The 22,273-nt window shown below is 43.2% G+C and overlaps 1 protein-coding gene across 3 annotated transcripts in view; it reads left to right on the top strand.

Annotated features, from left to right (window-relative positions):
• Nucleotides 1-22,273, top strand: part of SH3PXD2A (SH3 and PX domains 2A) — a 259,186-nt gene that overhangs the window by 214,264 nt on the left and 22,649 nt on the right. For all 3 annotated transcript variants that reach the window (XM_063405375.1, XM_063405374.1, XM_063405373.1), the window contains exons 8-10: nucleotides 8,104-8,217; nucleotides 12,393-12,476; nucleotides 22,055-22,172. In XM_063405375.1, the coding sequence (XP_063261445.1) occupies nucleotides 8,104-8,217; nucleotides 12,393-12,476; nucleotides 22,055-22,172 (316 nt within the window). The remainder of the gene's footprint in view (nucleotides 1-8,103; nucleotides 8,218-12,392; nucleotides 12,477-22,054; nucleotides 22,173-22,273) is intronic.

Raw genomic sequence — 22,273 nt, forward strand, 5'->3', positions numbered from 1 at the left:
TGTGGTTACTGAAATCACAAAGACTTTGAAGGATCAGTGTAAATCTGTCAATTCCAAAGAGAAAAGAATTCAAGAGAAGGTGAAAATAGATATATAGTATGACCAGAACTTGAGGTCAGACAGTAAATGTGGTATCCAAATGGATCAGATGGAGAAAAAAGGAAAATCTGTGCTCAGTAACCGGGTATTTTCTGCAATAACTGAATTGGTACTGTGAGTTGGACATACAGATGCATTGGACTACGTGGAATGCAGCTGACATTGCACAGACAGTTTCACCATTAGGTTTTCATGAAAGTAAAGCAGGAAAGATTATTTAAAATTTATTTTTAGCAGTCATTGGGATGTTTGAGCCTTGGAAAACATTTTTTTTTCCAGCTTCTTGGGTGCTGACTGACCTGTAGAACTGGCTGACTTGATTGCTCTGCGGATCCCCTAAACTGGGAGGTCTGGGGATGCTGGCCAATACCCTGGGCATGTTGGCTGTGTGTGTTTTGGAGTTGGACATGAGCAGGCTTAGCGAGTGATGCTTTCATCTTCTCCTGTCTTGGGGAGACCAGAATACTTCACAGTTTAAGAGGAGCTGGGTGAGCAGGAATGTGATGGGACTTGATCTGGAATTTACAGGCAATGTCAAGGACCTTTGCATATCTGTTGATGTAGGTAGTGTGTTGATTCCCTTGCTTTAAGAACACAATGTGTAATTTGTACTGGATTATGTGATGGCTTTGTGGATGTTCGTGCCAATTCTAGAAAACGTGTTTGGCAGATTCCTTCGTTCCAGCTGTGTCAATACACAAATCTGAGGCCATTTTTTAAACAGGGAGGGGAAGCCCCTGGGTAACAATTGGGCCATTGCAAAGAGCTGCAGATACAGCTCTTGGAGTCTGTAACTATCAGTTGTATTATCAGAACACAAAGATAAACTGTGTGCTGTACTCCAGCAACGCCCTATACACATAGATACAAGTGTGTGTCACTCTCATTAGAGATAAATATATAAGTATTTTGCCAAATGTGCACCTCTGGAAGGCTTGTTGCCTACCAGCTTATAAGATTTGAATAAATACAGTAATGTGGTATTTCCTAGTTGTCTAATACTCGGAATATCCATCGTCTCTGCTAGTGATGTAACCCATAAAGTATTAGAGCTGAGTTGTGTATTATCCAGTTTTCTCTTTTCCCATGAACTTTTCCCATGTTCTGATCACTTCTGTTTTTTCCAAAAGTACAAGGAAACACAATTCCAGTTCCAGCAGTAGACAGGGATAATATGTGTTTGATTGCAGAGACCAGGGTGTGAATTTCCACATAGATACATATGTATTTATGCATATAACATGATGTGAAACCAACTTAAGCAAGCTAGATATTTCAGCAAGAATCTGTGATGCACTTTAGGACTCTGTATCGAACACTTATGTACACACCTAGTCAGCTGGTTTGGGCCCAGGAAGAACCTGTGTGGCACCATTTATTAGCATGTTTGTTCACATTAGTGGGCTCTCCATTCCAGCCAGCTCTGCAGCTGTAGGAATAGCACCAATGGGATTTGCTAAGAGCACAGCTGAGAAGTCTCTGTCTACAAATGTCACAAGATTGGCAGCAGAAGTGTAGGAAGACAGATTGGAAGGAGTAGGACAGCAAATCCAACTAGTTACCTTAATAACCAGTCACTGCAGGAAGAGTATGTTACCACACCCAAACTCTGGGATTCACTGCTGTTTGCCTTGTGCTTAGTAACACCTAAAGGACTGCAATTCCCTGTGCTGCTGCTGAGCCCTAAGCATTTGCAGTTACTATCAAATATTGGTGGAGAAAGCAAACTGTGGCCTCAGCTCTTGGTCTTTTGTTCCAACTTCTAGCTCCATAAGGCAAAATGCTGTCCTGTTAATAGCCAAAAAATGATATCAACAAATTTCAGCCTTCCAGAAGTCTCCACCTCCCTCTGCTTCTCATCCTCTCCTCAGGAAGCCCTCAAATGTTGTTTCAATCAACAAATTAAGCAAAAACTGCTGCAGCTAGTACTCTGATGAGAACATAACTCAGCTTTCAGACCCTCCCTAAGGAGGGAAAGAAAAGCGTCTCCAGGGCAGGCCATGTGTCCATTGGGTTCCAGAGTGATGCTCTTAAGGTCAGGTTTCTATTATATTTTTGTAGGGACATCTGTAAATTTTTAGTTGAACACAAGGCACCAGAGTGTGCAGCCTCTCATCCTCATTCAGTGTGTATTCTCTTCACTAAATACTAAAGCTATTACTCAATTTTAAATATTGGGGGTAGCTTGCTGAGCAGACTGTAGCCTGGGGCTGTGTGACCATTGTTGATAGGTGTGTGGTTTTTAAGGTATATCCTTCAGATGTTGGGGTTATTGGTACCAGAAGCAAAATGTTTGCTTATTACCTTTTAAATCTTAATTATCTTCTTTAAACAAGAACTGCTCTTAAAAAAAAATAAAATAAAATAAAGGCAGAGTTTGTAGTTCTTAGTTAATTTTTTTAACACTGTGGTAGAAGACCTGTTTCATAACCTATATACAATCTCCAAATTCGCATGCAAAGCTACCAGGAAAGGAGGGATAGGTGTGATCCTTTTTTCATTTTTCTCTTACATGAAGAAGCCAACAGCTCTGCCCTATCACGGCGCTGTGGACTCCTGGGGTATTTCAGCAGCAAATTAAGAAACCTCTTGGAGTTAAGCAGCAACTTGGGGTGGTGAATTTTATTCCTAAATTCCTAAAGCAGGATTTAGTACCTAGCGTGCAACCACAGTAGTTGCAAGGCAGCAGCCTTCACTCTTGAATGTTAGAGCAATCAGGCTCTAACCTTTGGGGTTGCAGCACTTCCTGCTGGAAGTGGGGTTTCCCACGTGAAGCATGCTCCAAGTGTATAGCTCTAGGACACATCTAGGGACATGTCCTAGCTGTCTGGAAGGATCACAATACATGGTTGATGTGGAATCCTAATCTATGGCCCATAAATATGTGGCACACAAAAGGCTATGAACCTGTGCTGTGATTTTAGTTGTGTTTGAGTAGGATGTCTTCCACAAACATCTTCCTTCCTCTGGCATGTTTTTAGGCTCCACTTTCATCTCTAAGACAAGACAAACATTGCTCCATGGTTGAATGGTGGCTGCAGTGAAACCTGCAGTGCACACAGGCTGGGAAACATTATGTGTTTTGAGGTGAAAGCTGCCTTTAATATTTCACCAGCTTTAAAAATTCATCCTAAGATGACAGCCTTAGTCTGCCTTGCACTGAGTCATTCACAGACTTATGTACCCTAAACTGCAGTCAGCTCTGTGCTAGGAAGACTTCTTGCATGTATCTCCATATTTAAAGATGCCTCTTCTGTGAATTTTAGGATAAAACTCTCAGCAGTCAGACACTGGCCTTCATATGAATTCAGTAATTTCAACCTTGCAGCTTTTCCAAGTGTGTGGGACTGAAAAAGCCTTTTACAGAGAGCAGAGCCAGCATGGACAGTGGTAGTGTCCAACTGCACACAGACACAGGAGTGAGTGTGAGAATAAGCTCACTGCAGAAAATCCCTCTTGTGAAAGCTACTTCTGGTGCCTTTATACATCTGCTTCTACATATTCTTCAGAGGTCTGTCAGAGGCAGTTACTACTGACTGCCCTGTGTGTATCAAAAATAAATGTACTATGTGGCAAGAGCTTTAGTAGAAAGGCAAGTGCCCTAAACCATGCAGCAGCACCCTTATCTTAGCTGTTCTTAATGAAGTAGATCATATCTCTGAAGGGAAGTAATCAGCTGTTGGTATGAAAAGGTCTGTGTGACTGGTCTGGAAGTGACCTAATTGTACCTAGTACTGCTTTGTAGGACAATTTATGTTGTTGGATCAAAAGAAACTCTCAAGAGAGTTCCAAGGCAGAGGGACTTAAAAATGAACAGCTCTCTGAAGCCCGTAGACCATGTGTCAAATGTACCAGACTGCTGCTTGAGTGGGATTTTTCCAAGACTCTTGAGAGGTGGAGTGTTACTTAAGTATTTGTTTAGAGGAATGTGTAGTCTACTCATGCTGGAGAAATAACCATGCCCTTTTACAGTGGTGCTATCAGTCCTGTTTACTTTAGTTAAGCTCATAAAATGACAATCAAAGTCTACAGAGAAATTAATGGTTGAGGAGAGAATTAGAAACCAAAGTTCAGCATGATCCTGCAATTTTCTGTATTTAAAGTGTTTTGTAGCATCTTAGGATCAGACAGGCTTCAATGGGAATAGTTTGTTCTCCTGCTAGTGTGTATCATCCATCCAAGTATGGATGGGTAAGGATGCAGGCAAACATGAGCAAAAGTGGCATAAAATGCACTCCTTTAACTATGTTCCAGTAGTTTCCCATAGTGCATTTTGTGGTTAACATTTGCTTAATTCTTCTGCTTAATTCTTTTGGTTTTGCAAAAGCCTTTCGGGAAGAGGACTGGGAACACAATTATAAGCAAGAACATGATCTTTTAGAATCCAAGTCTGTTTGTCTTTTCTCCAGTGTGACCAATCCATTTTGCAATCACCATCTTGCCATGTGCATTATATGTCTGTCAAGTGGAACTGGTCATTTCTTGGGAACTTGTGAAATTCCTGGGAGTTATCTGAGCCTAGGTGGACTCTGTGAATGGGGAGATATCCTGGTTTTTGCAGCTTAGGGATGCTGACAGATGCCAACCAAAGCAGCAACATATGTGGGGACAAAACTGCACTCCTTAGATTTTTATGTTCTTGGGTTAGTGTTAAGGCAGTTGGAGTAATGCAGCAAAGTTGAATTTGGTCTGGACACAGTGGCTATAATTCCCTTTGTGCCTCTGTGAAGCTCAAACTCCCTTTAAATCCTTGTCAGGGGTGGGGGCTTGGGACTCTCAGTCTAGACATCCATGCCACATCAGCATTAGAGTTGTTTTGGTGCCTGAGACACGGGGCACCTGCAAGGGTTAACTCAGGCTGTAAAGCACTGCCTAATTTTTACAGATGGTGTGAGTGCAAGAGTGAACCTCAGACTGGCTTGGCAGTGCACAGAGATAACTTTACATAATTCCCTGCAGATGTTGCTGCAGAATGGTTTTAATAATGAATTGTGAAGTCAAGCTAAACTCCAGCACAGAGGGAGAACTCAAAATAAATGCAGTGTTTTGTTCTGTGTTTCAAAAGCAAGTTTTCTGTGATGCCCTGGGTTGGGAAAGATGGCAGGGGATAGGACAATGGGTTGTTTGCAGAAAGCTGGGGCTATAATGGTGCAAACTAAGATCAATCTGTCTAATTTGTCTGCAAACCATGAATACCCATGAACCTGAGGGGGAAGGGATGGTGGTACCAAATGGCAGCTGCCCTAATGCTTCCAGTGAAGGGATGGTGCAGAGCAGGTACTTCATGATCAACAGGGCAGAGTTCTGTGGGCTGTGGCTGTCATCACAGGCTGTGTTGAGGAGCTTGTCTGCACTGCAGCCATTTTCTGCTAGGAGTCAACTCTTGCAGTGTACTGTAATTTCCTTTCTGTAGGTTTATGGCTTGGATGTGCCATTGTAATTTAGATTTTGGTCACATAAGGGATGTGCTGCCTCAACAGTGGTTGCTTGGCCACTCTGAGATGTCGCACATCTTGCTTGTGAGCACCCATTTGTGACTTCTCTTCTGCTGGGTGGTGTTGCTGGAAATTTCTCAGTCTTCTCAGTTGTTGAGTCTGTTTCAGCAAAACACACATTTTTCTGTTGACATGCTATTTCGGTGAGCTATATTAAAGCCTTTCTTCTGTCCTTCTGAGAAGCAAGTTTGGAATGGGGAAAGAGAATTTCAGAGTGGGGGGCTGGTTTTCCTTGAACTTGGACAAATGCTGTGATTTCTCAGTAGCTGCAGAGGTTTGTCATTTATACATTACCATTGCACAGTTTATAAAGGAAATCTTTAGAAAGAAATTATAGCTCTTCTGGGTTCTGTGACGATTAGGGGCTTCAGCCTGAGTCATGTTTAGATGGATGGAGGCTTAGCTACCCTGTGGCCCCAAGCAAAAGATCCAAACTTGGCTCTGAGGCTAGTGAGCCAAACCAGAGGAGCTGTATTGTGAAATGGGCTAGCACGGGGTTGGTGTCAAGGAAGTACAGTCCAGCCCTCCAAAGATGGTTTTACCACGGTTTGAATTTGGCCCAAATGTACATTTTTAAGTCTAGGCAAATGCTCTTTGCACTTGGGTTTAATTTCTTTCTGAGGAAGAGTTTACGTAAACTATTCCAGTCTAATTAATATCAGCTGGAAGCCAGCTTCTTACATTTTGTAGGTAATTATAAGTGTATGTTAAACTGTGTTTGCTACCCGTGTCGATACGTTACTGGCGAAATAAGGAACAACCATGAAGACGTGTTTTTGAAACGGTCTGGCAGATCCTGCATGTTCACTGCTGTGGGCTTCGTGGCAGGAGAATCCACCTCCTGCTGAGGGAGAATAACTAAATTTAAACTTTCCAACCATGAGCCTTGTGAACCAAAGTTTCCAAACCTCTGCTGGGCCAGAAGATGGAAATCTATGTCTGAATTTGGAGAGTAAATAAATAGAGCTGCCTAGGAGCTGCCGCAGGGGCATGTGAGGGATTGCTGCTTGGGGTACATTGTCTCCCAGACACATGCCCCAGGGAGGAAAGCAAGGGTTTATAGCTACTGTTCTCTGGTAAAATCTTCCATGACAGGAGTTGGAATGAAGTTGGGTGACTTTTAGCACGAACACTTGAGCATTGTTTCAGCAGGGTGGATTTTCTCTTGCAGACAGTTGCATGTGGCATGGCAGCAGAGCCCAGCAACCCTTCCATTCCCCCTTACTGGGCTGGGCTGTGGCATCCCAGCTGTGGGAGGGATGCATAGACCCCTCACAGCTCACTGGTGTTGGTGCCCATCTCTTTACAGCCCAGGCTGGCACCTTTGCTCATCAGAGGCAGGCTTCTGTGAAATTTGCTGTGTTTAAGAGAGCCATCAAAGTCTGTAAACTGTTCTGAGGTGCATGTACTTAAATAGCTGTTTTCCCAGCTCCCTTTGGGGAAGCTGGAAGGGTGGTAATGGACAATGGTTTGCATGGTCCTGACAAAGCAGCTTACATTTTCTGGGGAAACTGGGGTATCACAGACAATAACAGAAGTAGTTTGCTTACTGTACACTCTTTATTTTCCTGTTGTCTTAACCCAGACCTTTATCTGAATGGAGGAGAATCTAGTTGTGCTCATATCTAAGAGCAGCAAGTTCTTGGATGAGTGAGTCTATGTCAAAACCATTGGAGGATTAAGTAAATCAGTGTAACCAAGCAAGAAAAGAGACAAGGATAGTTATAGCTGGAATGCATTTAATCTGAAACTGGCATGCATATAATTTTATTCATCCATCCACAGATACGACCTAAAGGTTATATCCATATATATTGCTGAATACTTAACATTTTTGTAGATACTGGTTGAAACTTGGATGTTCAGGTGGGAAGACAAATAACTGGTGCTTATGGCCCGAAGTCAGATTTCAGTTGGCTTTTCTCTCTTTATTTCTGTTCTGTGCAGCACTTTCCAGCTTCCCAGGGTATTGAGTTCAGGTCATGTTTGTTAAACACCAGCTGTGGTTACAAGTGCTCTAGAAGCACTTTTATATCCTGTTCTGAAATCTGTGCTCTCCTATGAATGTCTTCGTTGTTTCCCTCATTTGCCTTTTGTAATACTTCGTATTAGGATTTGGGCAGTGTTTGTGCTGTTTCACATATGTGCACATGTATATATTCACACATACAAAGGGTTTTGATACTGTAGGTGTACATGTAGCAAGACTAGCTTGGAGAAACTGAATTAGAGAGTTTGAGTCAAAGTTGTCATGGAAGGACTTGGAATTTCATAAAATAAATTGATAATTGCTTCGTTGCACCCTTTTTCTAGCAAGCCTGCACACAACCACTGGGACAGGATCTGATAGAAATGGTGTAATAGCACTAAACCCTTTCTTGTTCTAGGAAGCTGCAGAATACCTCAAACATGCACCAGAGCTGCTGACTCTGCCATCTTCTCTGTAGCATTTTACTATTCCAGTTCCTCTAAGTCTTGACTGAGAAACTTCTTTTGCTCCTTTTTGTAGGTTGGTGGTTTGTGAGCACAGCAGAAGAGCAGGGATGGGTCCCTGCTACGTACCTGGAATCCCAAAATGGAACCAGAGATGACTCTGACATCAACACATCTAAATTTGGGGAAGGTATGGAAAGCTTTTTCTTACCAAGAGAAAATTGATATTCACTTGCTTTATGCTTTTTTCCTCTCAAGAGAGCTTCTAATTGGAAGAAGATGCATGATAGAGGCACAGGCCATTGAAAGGAGTGATATTTAACTTTAATAGTCGCTTGTCATTAATTTCCTTTAAATAAATCTTAGAAACTAGTTTCACTGCTGTTTGCTATGGTCTGTGATTGTGTGGAAAGGTAATTTTATTTGGTATAGTCTCATTCTGTTAAAAGTGAGATGCCATTTGTCATGTATATGTATTTAGCTGCACTGCATTTTTTTTTTAACTAAAGATGCTTAATTCAGGTTCCAGAAATGGAATAATTCAGCATTGCATGTTCCTCAGTTCCATTATGAAAGACTAACCACATCTTAATGGGCTTCTCATGTAGCAACTGTGTACAAAGGACACTTTTATTATGATTTGCTCTATTCTAGTGAATCTGTTGCTAAATCTCAGTGCTCTTGACATGACACTTATGTAAAATGTATGTGGAAACTCACCTGACCTTTCCTTAGCACAGGCAGGAGGCTTAGGGATGTGTTGGGATGACCATCTGCCCATTAAAATAGCACACAGGCAAAACAGGACTTTGTGCTGGGCTCCAAGGGTGACATCTGTGGCTTATTGAAGTCTTTGTCTCTCTAACTCATTTTTCCCTGCTCAAGTCTACCCATATCCTGGTTTAGAGACAGACTGGCTGTAGACTGGTAGGCCAGGAACCAGTCTGGTATGATGCAACATCTTAGTGGATGCAAAAGCAGTGAGTAAAGTTTCCCTGTTATTAAAGGACAAAACTTTACTGCTCTGGTCTGCAGGCACTGAAGAATGCCCTGTCTGTTGGTCTGTAGCTTCCTTCTTTTTCCTGACTCTTAAGTATGGTGCCTGCTTGACAGCCTTATTGCTTAAACTGCTTTCACTTCAAGCTCTCCTCTTTCATGTTGCCCCCTGGAGTGTATTCTGCACAGGGATGCTGCCACACAGCACTCATTCCTGGGTAATGGAAAATCCATCAAGTATTCCTTATCTCCTTCCTCTCAGTCCCTTTTAATCCATTACACTGCTCCCTTCAGCTGTGGTCAGCATAGCTGCTCCCTGCCTTACTCCAAATCCAGATATGCTGAAACCTGAGACTGCCCTTCCCTTTCTGCTCAGTTCCATCTCAGTGACAGATCTAATTGCATAACCTCTGCAGCTGCTTTGATGTGCCCCTGCTTTTGCCTGCTTTTTAGTAACTTTGGTTTATGTTATTAACCATCTGAGCTGAGACTTCCTACATTCTTTAATTCTTCCCCTCCAGTTCTTTACTTGGGCTATTCTTCTCCATACAATTGTTTCATAAGAGAGGAAATAATTGCTCTAATTCATTGTCTTTAAAAGGTGTCTCAAACTGATTGTACTTAGAAACTTGCCAGCTGTTTCCAGGTAGGCAGGAGAAAGGGGCTCTGAAGGAACTGAGGAGGAAGGCACTTTTAGCAGATCGAGTGCCTTAGCCCCGGAATTTAGAGCTCATACAAGTTCCAGAGTGATTCCAACAGACACCGAGTCCCTGCAACTGTGCAACCTCTGCTCCCCCAACTTTGAAAGAGCAGAAACACTGATACAGGGAGCTTTGTCTATCAGCCCTTGTCCCTCCCCATTTGAGCAGGCCTGGAACAAGTCCACAAGCCAGGCAAACGTAGGAGTCTGCTCTGCTGTGGCAGGCCCAGTAAAGATAGGGGGGTGCTGAACACACCTTGCTAATAGTTCTGCTTCTACTTAGCAGTAATATTTCCATGTGTCTCTTTAAATAGTCTGTTCCCTGAGAAAGACAAAAGTGTTTCCTCTCTGCACCTGAGCTTGCACAACATTTTCTGCCTTTTTGTCTGGATGAATGCAGACAGCTGATTGTTACCCAGGCCTGTGTTTAGACCAACACATCCTGGAAGGCTTGGAAAACAATCAGAACACAATCTAAAGAAACATTTAACAGCTACAGGAGCTGATAAAGTAAATGTGTTGAAATAATGTCTGGAAAGGTGTAGACATTTGTTAATAAGCAACCTTGCTGATGACTGTGGCATGACTAACCAAGTCCAAGTATGGGCAAAATGGCAAAATCCAGTATTTTTAAGGCAGTAAAACCCCTGGCTTGTACAAAAGCATTCTTGTGGTATAAAAGGGCTGTCACTGGGGATGGACAGATATTGAGAGGACACGGTGTGGTGGATCTGTGTGACCCACTGTTTTGAAGGAGTGTTTGTGGATGGCTAAATCCTTTAAACTCCCAGTGTGAGAAGGAGGAAGCTGACAGCTCTGTATCGACACCTTAAGCCAATTTCTACTCCTTCTGCATCCCTCCATCCTGCAAGCCTTTACATCCAGCATTTCATTCTCTCCTTTCTTGTATAGAAACCTCCTAATGCAGGCAGCCTTATTGCAACTCAACTTCTCTCTCTGCTATGATCTGTGTGTCTAGCAAGGTGTCCTGTGTTATCTCTTGTGTCTCATGTGTGTAACTGGCAGTCTAATGTCCTGTTGATTTGGGGAAAAGTCACCAGGTTAAATCTGCTTGTCTTTTGTCCCTCCAAGGGCTTCCAAGAGGATCACTGATTTCCGTGAGCCAAAACCACAGCTGTCCATGATCTTGAGATTCAGCTCATCTGGACATTTGTGGTTGGTTTTTGACCAACATGGCATCAAAGGGGAAGTACAGAGTACCACAGACTAGATAATGTACCTGTTCAGCACCCTTCACCAAGTCTCTACTTAGTGTGGCACGGAAAGGTTTATGAAACCTTTATTGAAACTTCATATAATTATGAAATAATTATATTTGGGCCTTACAGCAAAGGAGAAATTGAGGAGAGTGAGGTGGTTGTAAAAGTCTGGTCTAAGTCCCTGACAGATACAAAGGACAAAAAGTCAAAAGCCACTCTTCAGTGAAGTTGTTTTTTTTTTTTCTTGTTCAGCTAACAATTTCACAATCAAATAATTTTGCTGTGCCTGATTGTCTACAGGACACAGTTCTAGAAGACAGTGGTGTCTACTCCATTATAAGGGTATAATCCCTAAATAAGTGACACACAGAGAATTGAGTTATTATTAATGATTGGTATCAAAGTTTATGAACAGCTTTCTGGCACCACTGGTAAAATGATTGTGTGTGCACTTCAGCTATCACTGCCTTGCAATATGTTGCATTGCTTTGCAGCAGGACCAAACACCCTTGCAGTAGCTGCCAATTTGGGATAGAAGCCCTTGAGTGGAAAAAATGGAAGTGTTTGTCTGTATTTCTGTGCCATTCTAATGGTTCCAGTTTCTTTCACACCTGTACAGGCAGAAGAAGAATCTGAGTAGAGATCTAAGTATGTGGTCCAGAAAACAAGTGGTGTCCTCTGTGCACAGCTGCTCTCGCAGTGCCATTTCCATAAGTGTTTTGTCTTTGTTTATACTTTAGGCATAAGTTATTGTTTGAGTATGTAACTAACAGTCAGTCCTGGCTTGTTAGCTTCTTGAGCCTGATAAATAATTACAAGGTTAATTTTTTTTTCTTCTATTGTAATCTGTATATTAGAAGTTTTGATCATGAGAACCAGCTGTGGCAATGAATGCAAGTCACGTCTTGCAAGTACATCAGACACTTTTCACTTGGGTTCAGTTCCTGAGTGCTGCTGTTATGAGGGAACTTAATAAGAGTTTGTGGGTTTGTTTATAGTGTGATGATTTTTCTTAGAGAGGTTTGATGTCATATGCAATAGGCTGAATTCCCCAAAAATCATGCAGCTGAGTTAGGAGATACAACAGCAATGATGATGTGTCCTGCCACTACACTTTCCTTGGACAAGTTGTCTTTAGTTATGCAGCTTGTTTTGGAGTGTGTATATGTTTTTGAGGTTTTTGTTATAAATACTATTTTTTAAGAAAAACCAATAGCAAGAGTGGCAATTTGTGACAGTTCTGGATGGCTCACATCACTCAAGCTCAAGAAGTTAACTTGTTCCACTGTACTGTATAAACTAAAACAGAACATCTGCATCCCACCTAACCCATTCCCACTAACAAGACCGGTGCTCGTAAATACCATGTTTTGTTTTTATTCCTCACCCTCCCATCATTTTTTTCCTTTTTTTTCCCTTTGTTTTGTTTCCATCCATGTTCCAAACTAGTTTCTAAGCGACGCAAGGCTCACCTGAGGCGCCTGGACCGGCGATGGACGCTGGGCGGGATAGTCAACAGGCAGCAGAGTCGAGGTGAATTCCTGGCTTCCCCTGGCACCAGCCACTCAGGGGGCACAAAAGCCACACTGCAGCTCCAGCTGTTGTGTGTTGGGACCCGCATCTTTGGCCTTTTGGTAGTGAGGGGCCAAAGCTCCAGAGTTCAGATGTGGATTTCGTACATGACAGCTTGAGGGTGTCTTGGAGCCAGGATTAGGCACCCCAGGAGCTGGAGGCTGGTAGCCAAGGGTAGCTCTGCAGTCTGACTCTTTGTGCTGTTGGAGAAGTCCACATCTGTTGTGTTTTAACTTGGGCATATTTGTGCTCGGTCTTTCCTGCCTCAGTAAGGACAAGTAATACTTTCAGGGCTATTAAAAAGAGTTGAATGCCAAAAAGCCATGGTCTGAGATGTGCGCAGTGGAAAAGCGTGTGGTGTGGAAAGATGAAAATCATTCCATTTGCAGTCCCCTCTCTTCTTGCAAGCAGTGCTTGGTACTGAAGAGAGACTTGAGAACTTTCGGGAGTTTTGGTATCATTCCTAGGTGTTTAAAATGCTCCCAGTAGCACATTTTAGTTGGTTTGGTTTGTGTCCTTTTAGCTTTTGCTGGTCTAACAGTGTGTATGACAGGGTAGGGGGGAACACCTTGTGTTTAGGTGAAGCTGTGTTTGGGTAAAGTCTGAGGAGCCTTCTAAACCAAGTATTTCTTACGTGCAGGTGAATCATCTTTCCCAGAGCAAATGTATCCCTGTCTATCTCCTGCTCCACTTGCAAAATTAACCAGATGTGTTTGTTGCACTTCAAAAAGGAAAGGGGGGAAAAAGCACCATTTGCACCCCTGTAACTTTCAGACAGCCTTACTGAGGGAATGGATCCACATGTAAGCACAAGAGGTGATCCCCAGTTGATGCAAAGGTGCCTTTTCCTATTAAGGAGAGAAAGTATTTTTAAAGTGGCAAATTTACCTTCTGGATTTGATGATGGTACTATATGCAGACACCTGTATCTCAAGCACACCCAGCTTTTGAGTGACCCTTTAATTTTGTTTCCAATTATTACTGAGGAAGCAAAAGCAAAAAGAGCTATGTTCTTCCTGCTGTAGCTTGACCCTGCAGCAATTGGAACTACCTTCAGAAGACAGTGTCTTGTTTCTCAGCCTCCAAATGCACTTTGAAGGCACCAAAAACCCCTCATAGGCACACATAGTGTCTTGGGGGGGGGAAAAAGTCTGCTTATTTCTGTGCCCCAACAGTCTGGGAGCTACTTATTTTGCTTTGTCAAACTCTGCCAGATGCTTCCTGGCAGTTTAACTGGGAGAATTCATGGGAATCAGTTTTCTAAACAATTTATTTACTGGTGAAAACAAATGCATTCTTTTGTATTCATACAATATTGCAAGAAAAGCTCCATAAAATACTAAGACTGCATAACGAGTCCCTCAGCAGTCAGCTGGTGAGACTCAAGGACTTCAGTTGCATTCCCAAGTTTTCCCTCTTGTATTCTGATGCCCACCATCTGTGTGCATCTTCTCCAGACCTGCCCTCTGACCAGAGTCAGTGTCCCCTAGTACAGGCTTCCATAATCTCTTCCATCCTTGCCTTTTTCTTGATTCATTACAGTTTCTTCCCTATTAGGCCCAAGCAGGGCTGGGGTTTTGAGGGTGTTGGAGAATATGTGCTTTATCTCAAACTGAATCTTGGTACTTGGACTTGGCAAACTTCAGCAGTCTATGATTCTGTCCGAGGTTTGGGGCACCCTCTGTCACTGAGCTGCTTTTGTAAGGTCTCTCCAATGTATTTCAGCCACAGCTAGCCAGACTGGCTAAAAATAAGCTGTTTAATGTCATCAGAAATGATAGGTTCGGGAACGCTTACAAGAGCAGGCTTATTGGAAGTAAAGAAAGTGACTTGAACAAATGGGCACAAGTTGGAGACAGTGGCTTCATGATCTGGCAGAGCTGCAGCCTGTACAGACATGTACGCCTTCCAAACTGCAGTTGTTGAAAGTATGAGTCTCTCTGGGTGTCCAGCGTGCTGTTCTCTAACAGAGCAATGGTTTATATGAGGTCAGAAGAGATTTTCTCCCTTCTTCCCCTCCCATCCCAGCCCAGAAGACTTCTAACAAGGCCAAATTTGGGTGGGTTTGCTCTAAAATGACAGAAGTGTACAAATGCACCCCCCTGCCAACCTTCAAGTCCTTGCTCCACAGCACAGAAGAGCTCGAGCTGTTCAAATAGGAGGTTGCCAGAATTGCTCAAAACAAGCAGAACAGCTTCCCCTTCCCCACTTGGCCTCTTCCTTGGAAACGAACTCAATTAAACATTTTGGCTGAAATTCTTCCCACCCAGCAATATTCTGCTTGAAATAGTCCTTGCTGCTGGAAGGGTTAGCTCCAGGAGTTCACTGGATTTTAAAAGCAAGTTTTAAAGGATGCCTCCCTTTGTATTTGTGCTTGGGCACTAATTAAGCATTTTTATCAGTGAGGCCTGTGATAGAATCACTTTAAGGCCAGAATCAAAGGTATTAAGCATTGTTTCTGAAGGGCAAATGTTTTTAAGTGACTTAAATATTAAAAACACTGAGAAATCCTAAGTGCAGAAGGGAAGAGTGTTTGCTTTCCTGTTAGACTGCCTGATGGGGGAGAATTATTAGGGGTAGCATATGGCTTATTTGTTTCTACCCTTTCCAAAGTCATTTGAGCAGACTAGACATCTCTGACCTCCAGGTAGTTGGAAGCAATGTTACTGGGCCTGTGAATAAGAAACATGGAAGACAAATTGTTGAATATCATGGTAGAGCTCCTTTTTTAAACCTGAAAAAAAAATCTGCACAGGGAACAGCTGTAGTCTGTTTCTACAAAGAGAAACAGATGACTTTTGTTGCTGAACTTTTCTCTTTAAAATGATCTGTGGTGTGCCTAGATCTAAAAGATTTACATTGGTTTGTGTTTCTTATGTAGCTGCAAAGCTTGTGGGTTTTTTAATGTTAAATGTGGTACATTTTTTAAACTTTTTCCTATACATTCTTGAACTCCAGTAATACAAATATGGGTTGTGAGGACAAGCCTGAAAGTTTGTAGTTTTCCTCAGATTTGACACTAGCTAGACCTGCAAGCTGCAGAGCTCTTGTTTTGTACAGGGTTAACATTGTAATTCTACACATGCATTTATTTGGAACTTCCCCTGGAAGGGAATTTAGGATTGTTTACATGCTAATTGAATGAAAAGTCATTTGTGCTTTTACAGTTTGGTTGGTAAAATTGGGATGTTACATGCCTCTCTTCTATGCCAGATATCTGACCTAAGTTGTTGCTGCTTTGGTTTTGTGCTCAGTGCTTTCAACTGGAGCTTTTGCAATGCAGGAAAGCACTTGAAAGTTATTCATACCGACAATATAGTGACATATGGGCTGAATTTCTGCCAAATGAGCCAATTATTTAAGAGTAGCTCCTAGCACAAAGAATAAGCTGTTCATTGAAAGAGTTAAAGTTAGAACTTCCCATTGCTTGCCTGTCTTAGGGAGAAAGGGAGCTTGATGGAGAAAGGTAGTGTGTAGAGGGAAGGCAGCAATGTAACCCAGTGGTCTTAATACTTGAACCTCATCCTGAGATGGTCTTAGTACTGGGAACTCCATGTGCTAGCCCAGTGGGTGGTTCTGCAGCCAGTTCTGTAGCTGTGGAAAGAGCACTTGATCAGTGCTGGTATCCAGCCTGGCGTGTTTGTGCATTCTTACTCTTTCCTGCATCTCACCAGAGCTGCTCTGTGCTCTTTGGCAGCCCCCTCCATGGGACTTCCCCCTTTGTTTTCACTCTTCCCTGCTTGTGCTTGATGGTGATGAAGTGTTTGTCAATCACAGCAGAAGGCTGTGAGTGACATTGCTGTGCTAAATCAAACCCGCACAGAGCAGCTTCAGACCTAGCTTGTTCTCTCCTTTGGTTGGGTTGTTTTGTGTGTTTGTTTTTTACTCTGTTCTCCAAGGAAAGTAGTTAAATGCTTATTGCTCCTTGCTTGATTGAAGTAAGAGCATGCACAATACAAAGCTGTTTAGAAGAAATGTCATTACTGTTCTTTTCTATCTGTTGGTGTATGGCTTTCTGTTATTTAAAACAAAAAAGGCAGGGAGGGGAAGAGGGATGAAGGCTGAAGAGCTTCTGTCTGCAGATGAACACATTTGATAACTGTGGACAGTCATTCTCTCTCTACATATTTAGGCAAGTAAAACAAAGTCCATGTTGAATTAATGCATTGCTTTCTGGAACAGCCAGACTTTTTCCAGAGGCAGGCCTGACAAAGGGGGGGTGGAGCGGAGGAGTGGGGGAGGGCAAACACAGACTGCTGACAGAGGGGAAAGTATTTTGAAAGAAAATTCTTCTGTGGTTTGGAAGATGTAGGTTTGGGGCTGTTGCATTTTGCTGAGAAATCATTAATTGGCTAATTTCTAGCCCAGTTCCCCCCTATCCCTACCCCTACCAGCATATCAAAGCAGGATGGGGTCACAAAGTTGGGGGCACGTACAAGCACCAGCTGAGCTAAGGAAGTGACTCCCTTATTTGGTTGGCTCCTGAAGTGCTGCTGATAACTTCCACGCTAATTAATGGAGGCAGGAAAGAGGAAACTCACAAAACAGAGGTGAAGGAGAGGAATGCGAAGTGGGGCGCTCAGAACTGGGAAGCAGAAATGTCTGAGCACTGGCTGTTTGCCTGGGAAAGATGAGACTGATTGTGCAGGGCTGGAAACGTGCGTGGTGTTTTAGCTGCTTAAAGGCAAGGCTCCTGTCCCAAATAGTTTACAGCCTAAACAAAGAGCAGGAGATCTGTGCATCAAAGGAACGTGGGCAAGTGGCAATTTGGCATGAATCTTATTGCAACCAAAGGGGTTTTCACAGTGTAAAATGATCCTTAGTCAGTATTTTTAAAAGCTTTTAGAGAAGGACTAAAACTAAGCTTGTTTGGTAAGGCAGGAAATCGGGGTAGGTAAGGCTTATTTTAAGAAGGATTTGAGAGCTTCAGGTTATTTGATACCATTGAGGAAGCAGCCTGCTCAGGTTGATGAGGCATCATGTGAAAGGCATGAGGCTGAGTGGGAGAAGATCACAGGATTTGAAGGAGTGGGAAATCCACATGAACATGTGAGTGTGTGTAGTAGGGAATTAAAGCAAGTCACAGCACACAGGCTTGAAAATTCAAGATGGAACAACTGAATTGAGTATGCACTTGGTAGGAATCTGGTTGAAATGCAAGAGTACCTCTGTGCCAAGAGCCTTCTGCCAGAGCAGCGTGTGCTGAAAGGGAAGGGAGCAGAGCAGGCAGGAGGTGGCCGTGGTGGCCAGGCACAAGAGTCACTGAAGGGACAGTGAGGAGCAGCAATGGTGGAGGACTTTGAAAATGTTGGGGCAGGTCTATCACCTTGGTGATAGACTAGGAGGAATCTGAAATAATCAGTGCCAAGGGAACTGGGAAGATAGAGTAAGGAAGATTTGGAAAGAGCTACTGAAGCTCTGTGTTACAACTCGAGCTGTAAAACCATAGGTCTGCTTTCCTTGACCTGACATTAAGTATAAATCCAGACAGCCAGAGGAGGGACCAAGCTGCCTTTTCAAGACACCTCATAACTTCAGTGTAGAGTGTGTGTGTGCACAGTCACATATGCAAAATACAGAATTCTGGTTTGACAGATGGGATTGGAGGAGCCTCACAGGCTGTCAAGTTCAGGGTCTTGGTTTGTCAGCCAAGTGGGTACAGTTTCTTCAGGAGGGAATGGAGCTTCATCTTAGTTGTCCTGAGGTTTTTCCTGTGGGAGATGTGTCCTAACAGGTCACCTGGTATGAAAAATGCCATAACCAATCTTAAAAATTCTTCTGAGATTGCCCTTTTACTACTTGACAGAAATACATCAGGTGAAACAAAAGAAAACTTATTTGGAAATAGGTTGTTTAGAGGCAATGTGTTGAAATGTGTTGGAATGTACCCTTCAGCTCAGCTGGGGAAGGTGTCTTTGGCCTGCAAATTAGTGGTGAAGAAATGTGAGTGACTGGCTAATTGAGCTAATTGAGCAATTAATAGATCTCTGGATGTCACTGACTAAGAACAGAGCTGCCTCCTTGCCATTTTCATCTAGAAAGGGGTAGGATTTTCATCCCTTTGTTTCTAAATGCAGCCTTTTAGCTGGTCTATGTGCTTTGTAGCATGTAGTAAAGTTTATTCTGCCCACTTGACCTCAACACCGAGGTTGATGTAACAGAAGCTGCAGCTGGGGAATACAAATTATTCTTTTGTCTTTTTTCTTTCCCCTGGTAATTCTTAAGCCAAAATTTAATGAACCAAAATTATATGCTTTTGTATTCTCTGTAGATCTGAGTATATAACTTCAGTAGTAGGTCTGGGAGGGTTTGCTGACTTCTGCTTTATACTACTGCCTGTCACAGAAGCTGAATGAAACCAGCATGATAGATCAGATTTGTCAGTGTAACTCAGAGCAGTGTCATTCTGCTGTCTGATGCTCTGCTGATTCTCTCATGAAACCATTTATCTATGTTAAGTCTTTACAGTAACTTTACATATCCATCATGAAGTGTCAAATATCTTCTCTTAAAGACTTCTAAATAATAATCTGATATGTTGAATGCTATTATCAGTCCTCTTCAGTGACAAATCCACTGAGAGCTCCCCTGCTCCCTTCAGCAAATCTTGGTTTATACAAAGTGTCCACTGGCTAGAGATAATATTTCAGAAACAAAACAGGATTTACACTTTGATTACAAGAGGGCCCATATCTCCAGAATACTGTTTAAGTTACAAACCTCATGTATGTTTGTGGTATCTCCTGCAACATTGACAGAAACCAAATATGTGTGATCTTGGAAATGTAATTTTTGCTGTCAAAGTACTTTGCAAGGGGAAGTTGTAATGGTGGCTTCCAGGCTTTTATCTGTAGGCTTAAAAATAGAGCTGCTAAAGAAAAACTTTGTGGGACATTGTTTTCTAGAGTTGATTTTTAACACTTTTGATTGTCTTGCTTCATGGGAGATCCTTTTTCTGTCTCTTCCCTCCCTATTTCCATGCACTTAATTTTTTTTTAATTATTTCTTCAGAAAAGTATAGGGAGGAGTCACCTAAAGGGCTTTTCTCTCAAAAAGCAGTAGTAGGACTGAAGATATAAGCAGTGGAGATGCTCACAGACAGAATGAGACAGTGGCAGTTCAGAAGAGCCTTTCTGTTTCTCCTGAGTTATCAGCCTCCAGTGCTGTTGGTTTTGATGTGTGACCACTGTCTCAATTCCTCACACAGAAGTTTAGAAGTTGTGTTGGAGGCTAGGAATGAGCACCCTATGTGTGGTTATCTACAGAAGAAGTGAAGCCACATCCCTGAAGAGTGAAACCACTCAGCCCAGCAAGAGCAGCTGAATATCTGCCTTTAGCTGAAGCAGAGCCTGGCGTTTGTGTGGAGGAAAAATTGAATGAACACAGCAATTTCTATGGGAGTTATAGTGGCAAGAGCGACCTCTGACAGCCTGGGTTATAAAGCAGCTTTGGTATGGGGGAAAGGAAAAAGAGGGCCTTCTTCCAAGACTCAGCAAATACATGCTTAACTCAGTATTACTGTCCTAGAAACATCCCTGGAAGTGTCTGAAGCAATACATATCTGGACAGAGCAGCTCTGAACTTTCCCTTGGCCCTTACAGGGACAAGATCTAGCTGCCATGGGATCTTCTGCAGTTCAGTTTAGTGCTTTGCATGCAGTGGAAACCAGACCTGGAGCTCCTTCTGCAGCAGACTTGAAAATAGAGGAAAAATTAGTCCAATCCTACCACCCAGAGCAGAAACCTAGCTAGGAAAACTGTCCTGTCCTTTGACTTGGAAGCTGGGATTTTAGTTGCCAGGTTTCATTTGTCAGGCCCCATCTTGTAGTGGAGTATTTCTGTGTCATATGCTGATGGTGCTAATTGCAAACTAGCTGGATTTCTTACCAGTGATAAGCCAGTTAAGCAGCCCTCCTAGGGGAGAGCAGCAGAGGGTCTTTTCCTCTTGGTAGAAAAGGTTTTGACATATTTTGCCCCATCACAATTAGAAGGATCCAAATGTGACCGGTCAAGGGAACTTGACTTCAGTGATGTAGCTGTGCTGAATTTGCTGCCATCAGATGCTCTGTGAACATTGTTTTCCCTTTTCTGAGGTATTATTTCCTACTTTGTCTCAGTAAGGGCTTTAGTTTATTTTTCATTAAAGTTTCCATGCTTCACCCAGCAACAAAATGCAGTTGAGCCACAAAACCAAACAGCTGCTTGGATCTGTTTTACTCTCTCAAAGAGTGCTTGCTTCAAGCTGCTGCAACCTTTTCATAGCTCCTTTGTTCTGCAGTGATCAGGAGCTTTGGATTCACTTCATTTCCTGCCCATTCCTCTGCACTGACAGCCCTCCATTTGTCCTTTCCCTGCCTTGTTGTGACTGCTGGTAGGAAGTGCTAGGAAGGCTGGCTGGGGTGCACTTAGTTGCTTACATTCCCTGTCTTTAATCTAGCTACAGAAATTCATACTGTTACATGCACCATAGTTTGGGTTGAGGAGAGGGGTTTTGTGACACTTTCCCTGTCTGCTGCTCCAGAGGAAGGATGGTAGTTCAAGTTTTCAATGGCAGGTGTAATTTTTTACGCTCCAGAGGGAAAGGTTGACCTTGAGTGTGATGGGGATGCTGCAGGAAATGACTCCTGGGCAGGTGGAAGAAGATGTTGACAAGTGTCTGTTCTGCTCTGCTTATTGGCTTGGTCTCAGCAAGTCTCCTTCAAACCTCTGCCCAGCTGGGAAGGGGATAGATGCTGGAGAGGAATAGGGATGCTAAGTTTCTGGCTCAAACACTGTACTTGAAATCCAGTCTGTGCTTTTGAAGTGTGTGTCTTAGTTCTGGCCCTCCTTCACCAGTGTCACACGAGCATTTCTCTGGAGTGAAGTTTAGCAGAAGTATGTTTGTAAAACACTTCACAACCCATGGATGCAAATGCTGTATCGTCTCCTGTCGTACGCAGACCTCTTTTGCACTCTTGTCACTTTTTTTTTAACGTTTCAAGCTCGTTGCTGTAGGCCTATGCTGCTTGGGAGGTGCAGGGAGAGCCGTGTGCTGGGCCAGCCCCTGGGGCTGGGGAGATGTGTCCCCCAGGCGTGCAGCACTCGGGTTTCAGTAACACCAGGCTCCGTGCAGCCGTGTGCGTGTGCGCAGAGCCAGCTGGCCGCGGCTCCCGCGGTGATGCTCGGCTGATCTGGCAGCCGCACTGATTCTGTCAAGTTACAGTATGGGAGTTAAGTCCAGCTTCAAATCCTCTCCCTTACCCGCTCGAGGAACTTGGAGAGGGGAGAGGGAGGTGGGAAGAAGCAGGGGGGGAGCTCTCTGGGGACTTTGTGTCATTATTGGCATGGAAACGTTTTGTGATTATCAGCAGCAGGGTAGTGGCAAGGGGCTGATTATCTGTCATGTCGTCAGCATAAATAACCAGCGGGCCCCTGAGCAGGGCTCCACCTTTTGTAATGGCTTCACGTAATCACTGCAGAACAGTTTAAAAGCAAGCAGAGCAGAAAAACAGCTGGACTCATCCTGACCCTAACTGATGTTGCCTTTTCTCCCCTCACCAGAAGAGAAATATGTCACTATCCAGCCGTACGCCAGCCAGGGGAAGGATGAGATTGGGTTCGAGAAAGGGGTCACCGTGGAGGTCATCCAAAAGAACCTGGAAGGATGGTGGTACATCAGGTAAAGAAGGCATGCAACCCGCAGGAACTGTGACAATGAGCTTTTCTGATCAATCACTGTGTGTTAGCATTTAAGTCATTCTGTAGCTGGACAGAAAAGTC

Source organism: Prinia subflava, chromosome 9 (genome assembly GCF_021018805.1).
Source record: "Prinia subflava isolate CZ2003 ecotype Zambia chromosome 9, Cam_Psub_1.2, whole genome shotgun sequence".
Taxonomy (NCBI): domain Eukaryota; kingdom Metazoa; phylum Chordata; class Aves; order Passeriformes; family Cisticolidae; genus Prinia; species Prinia subflava.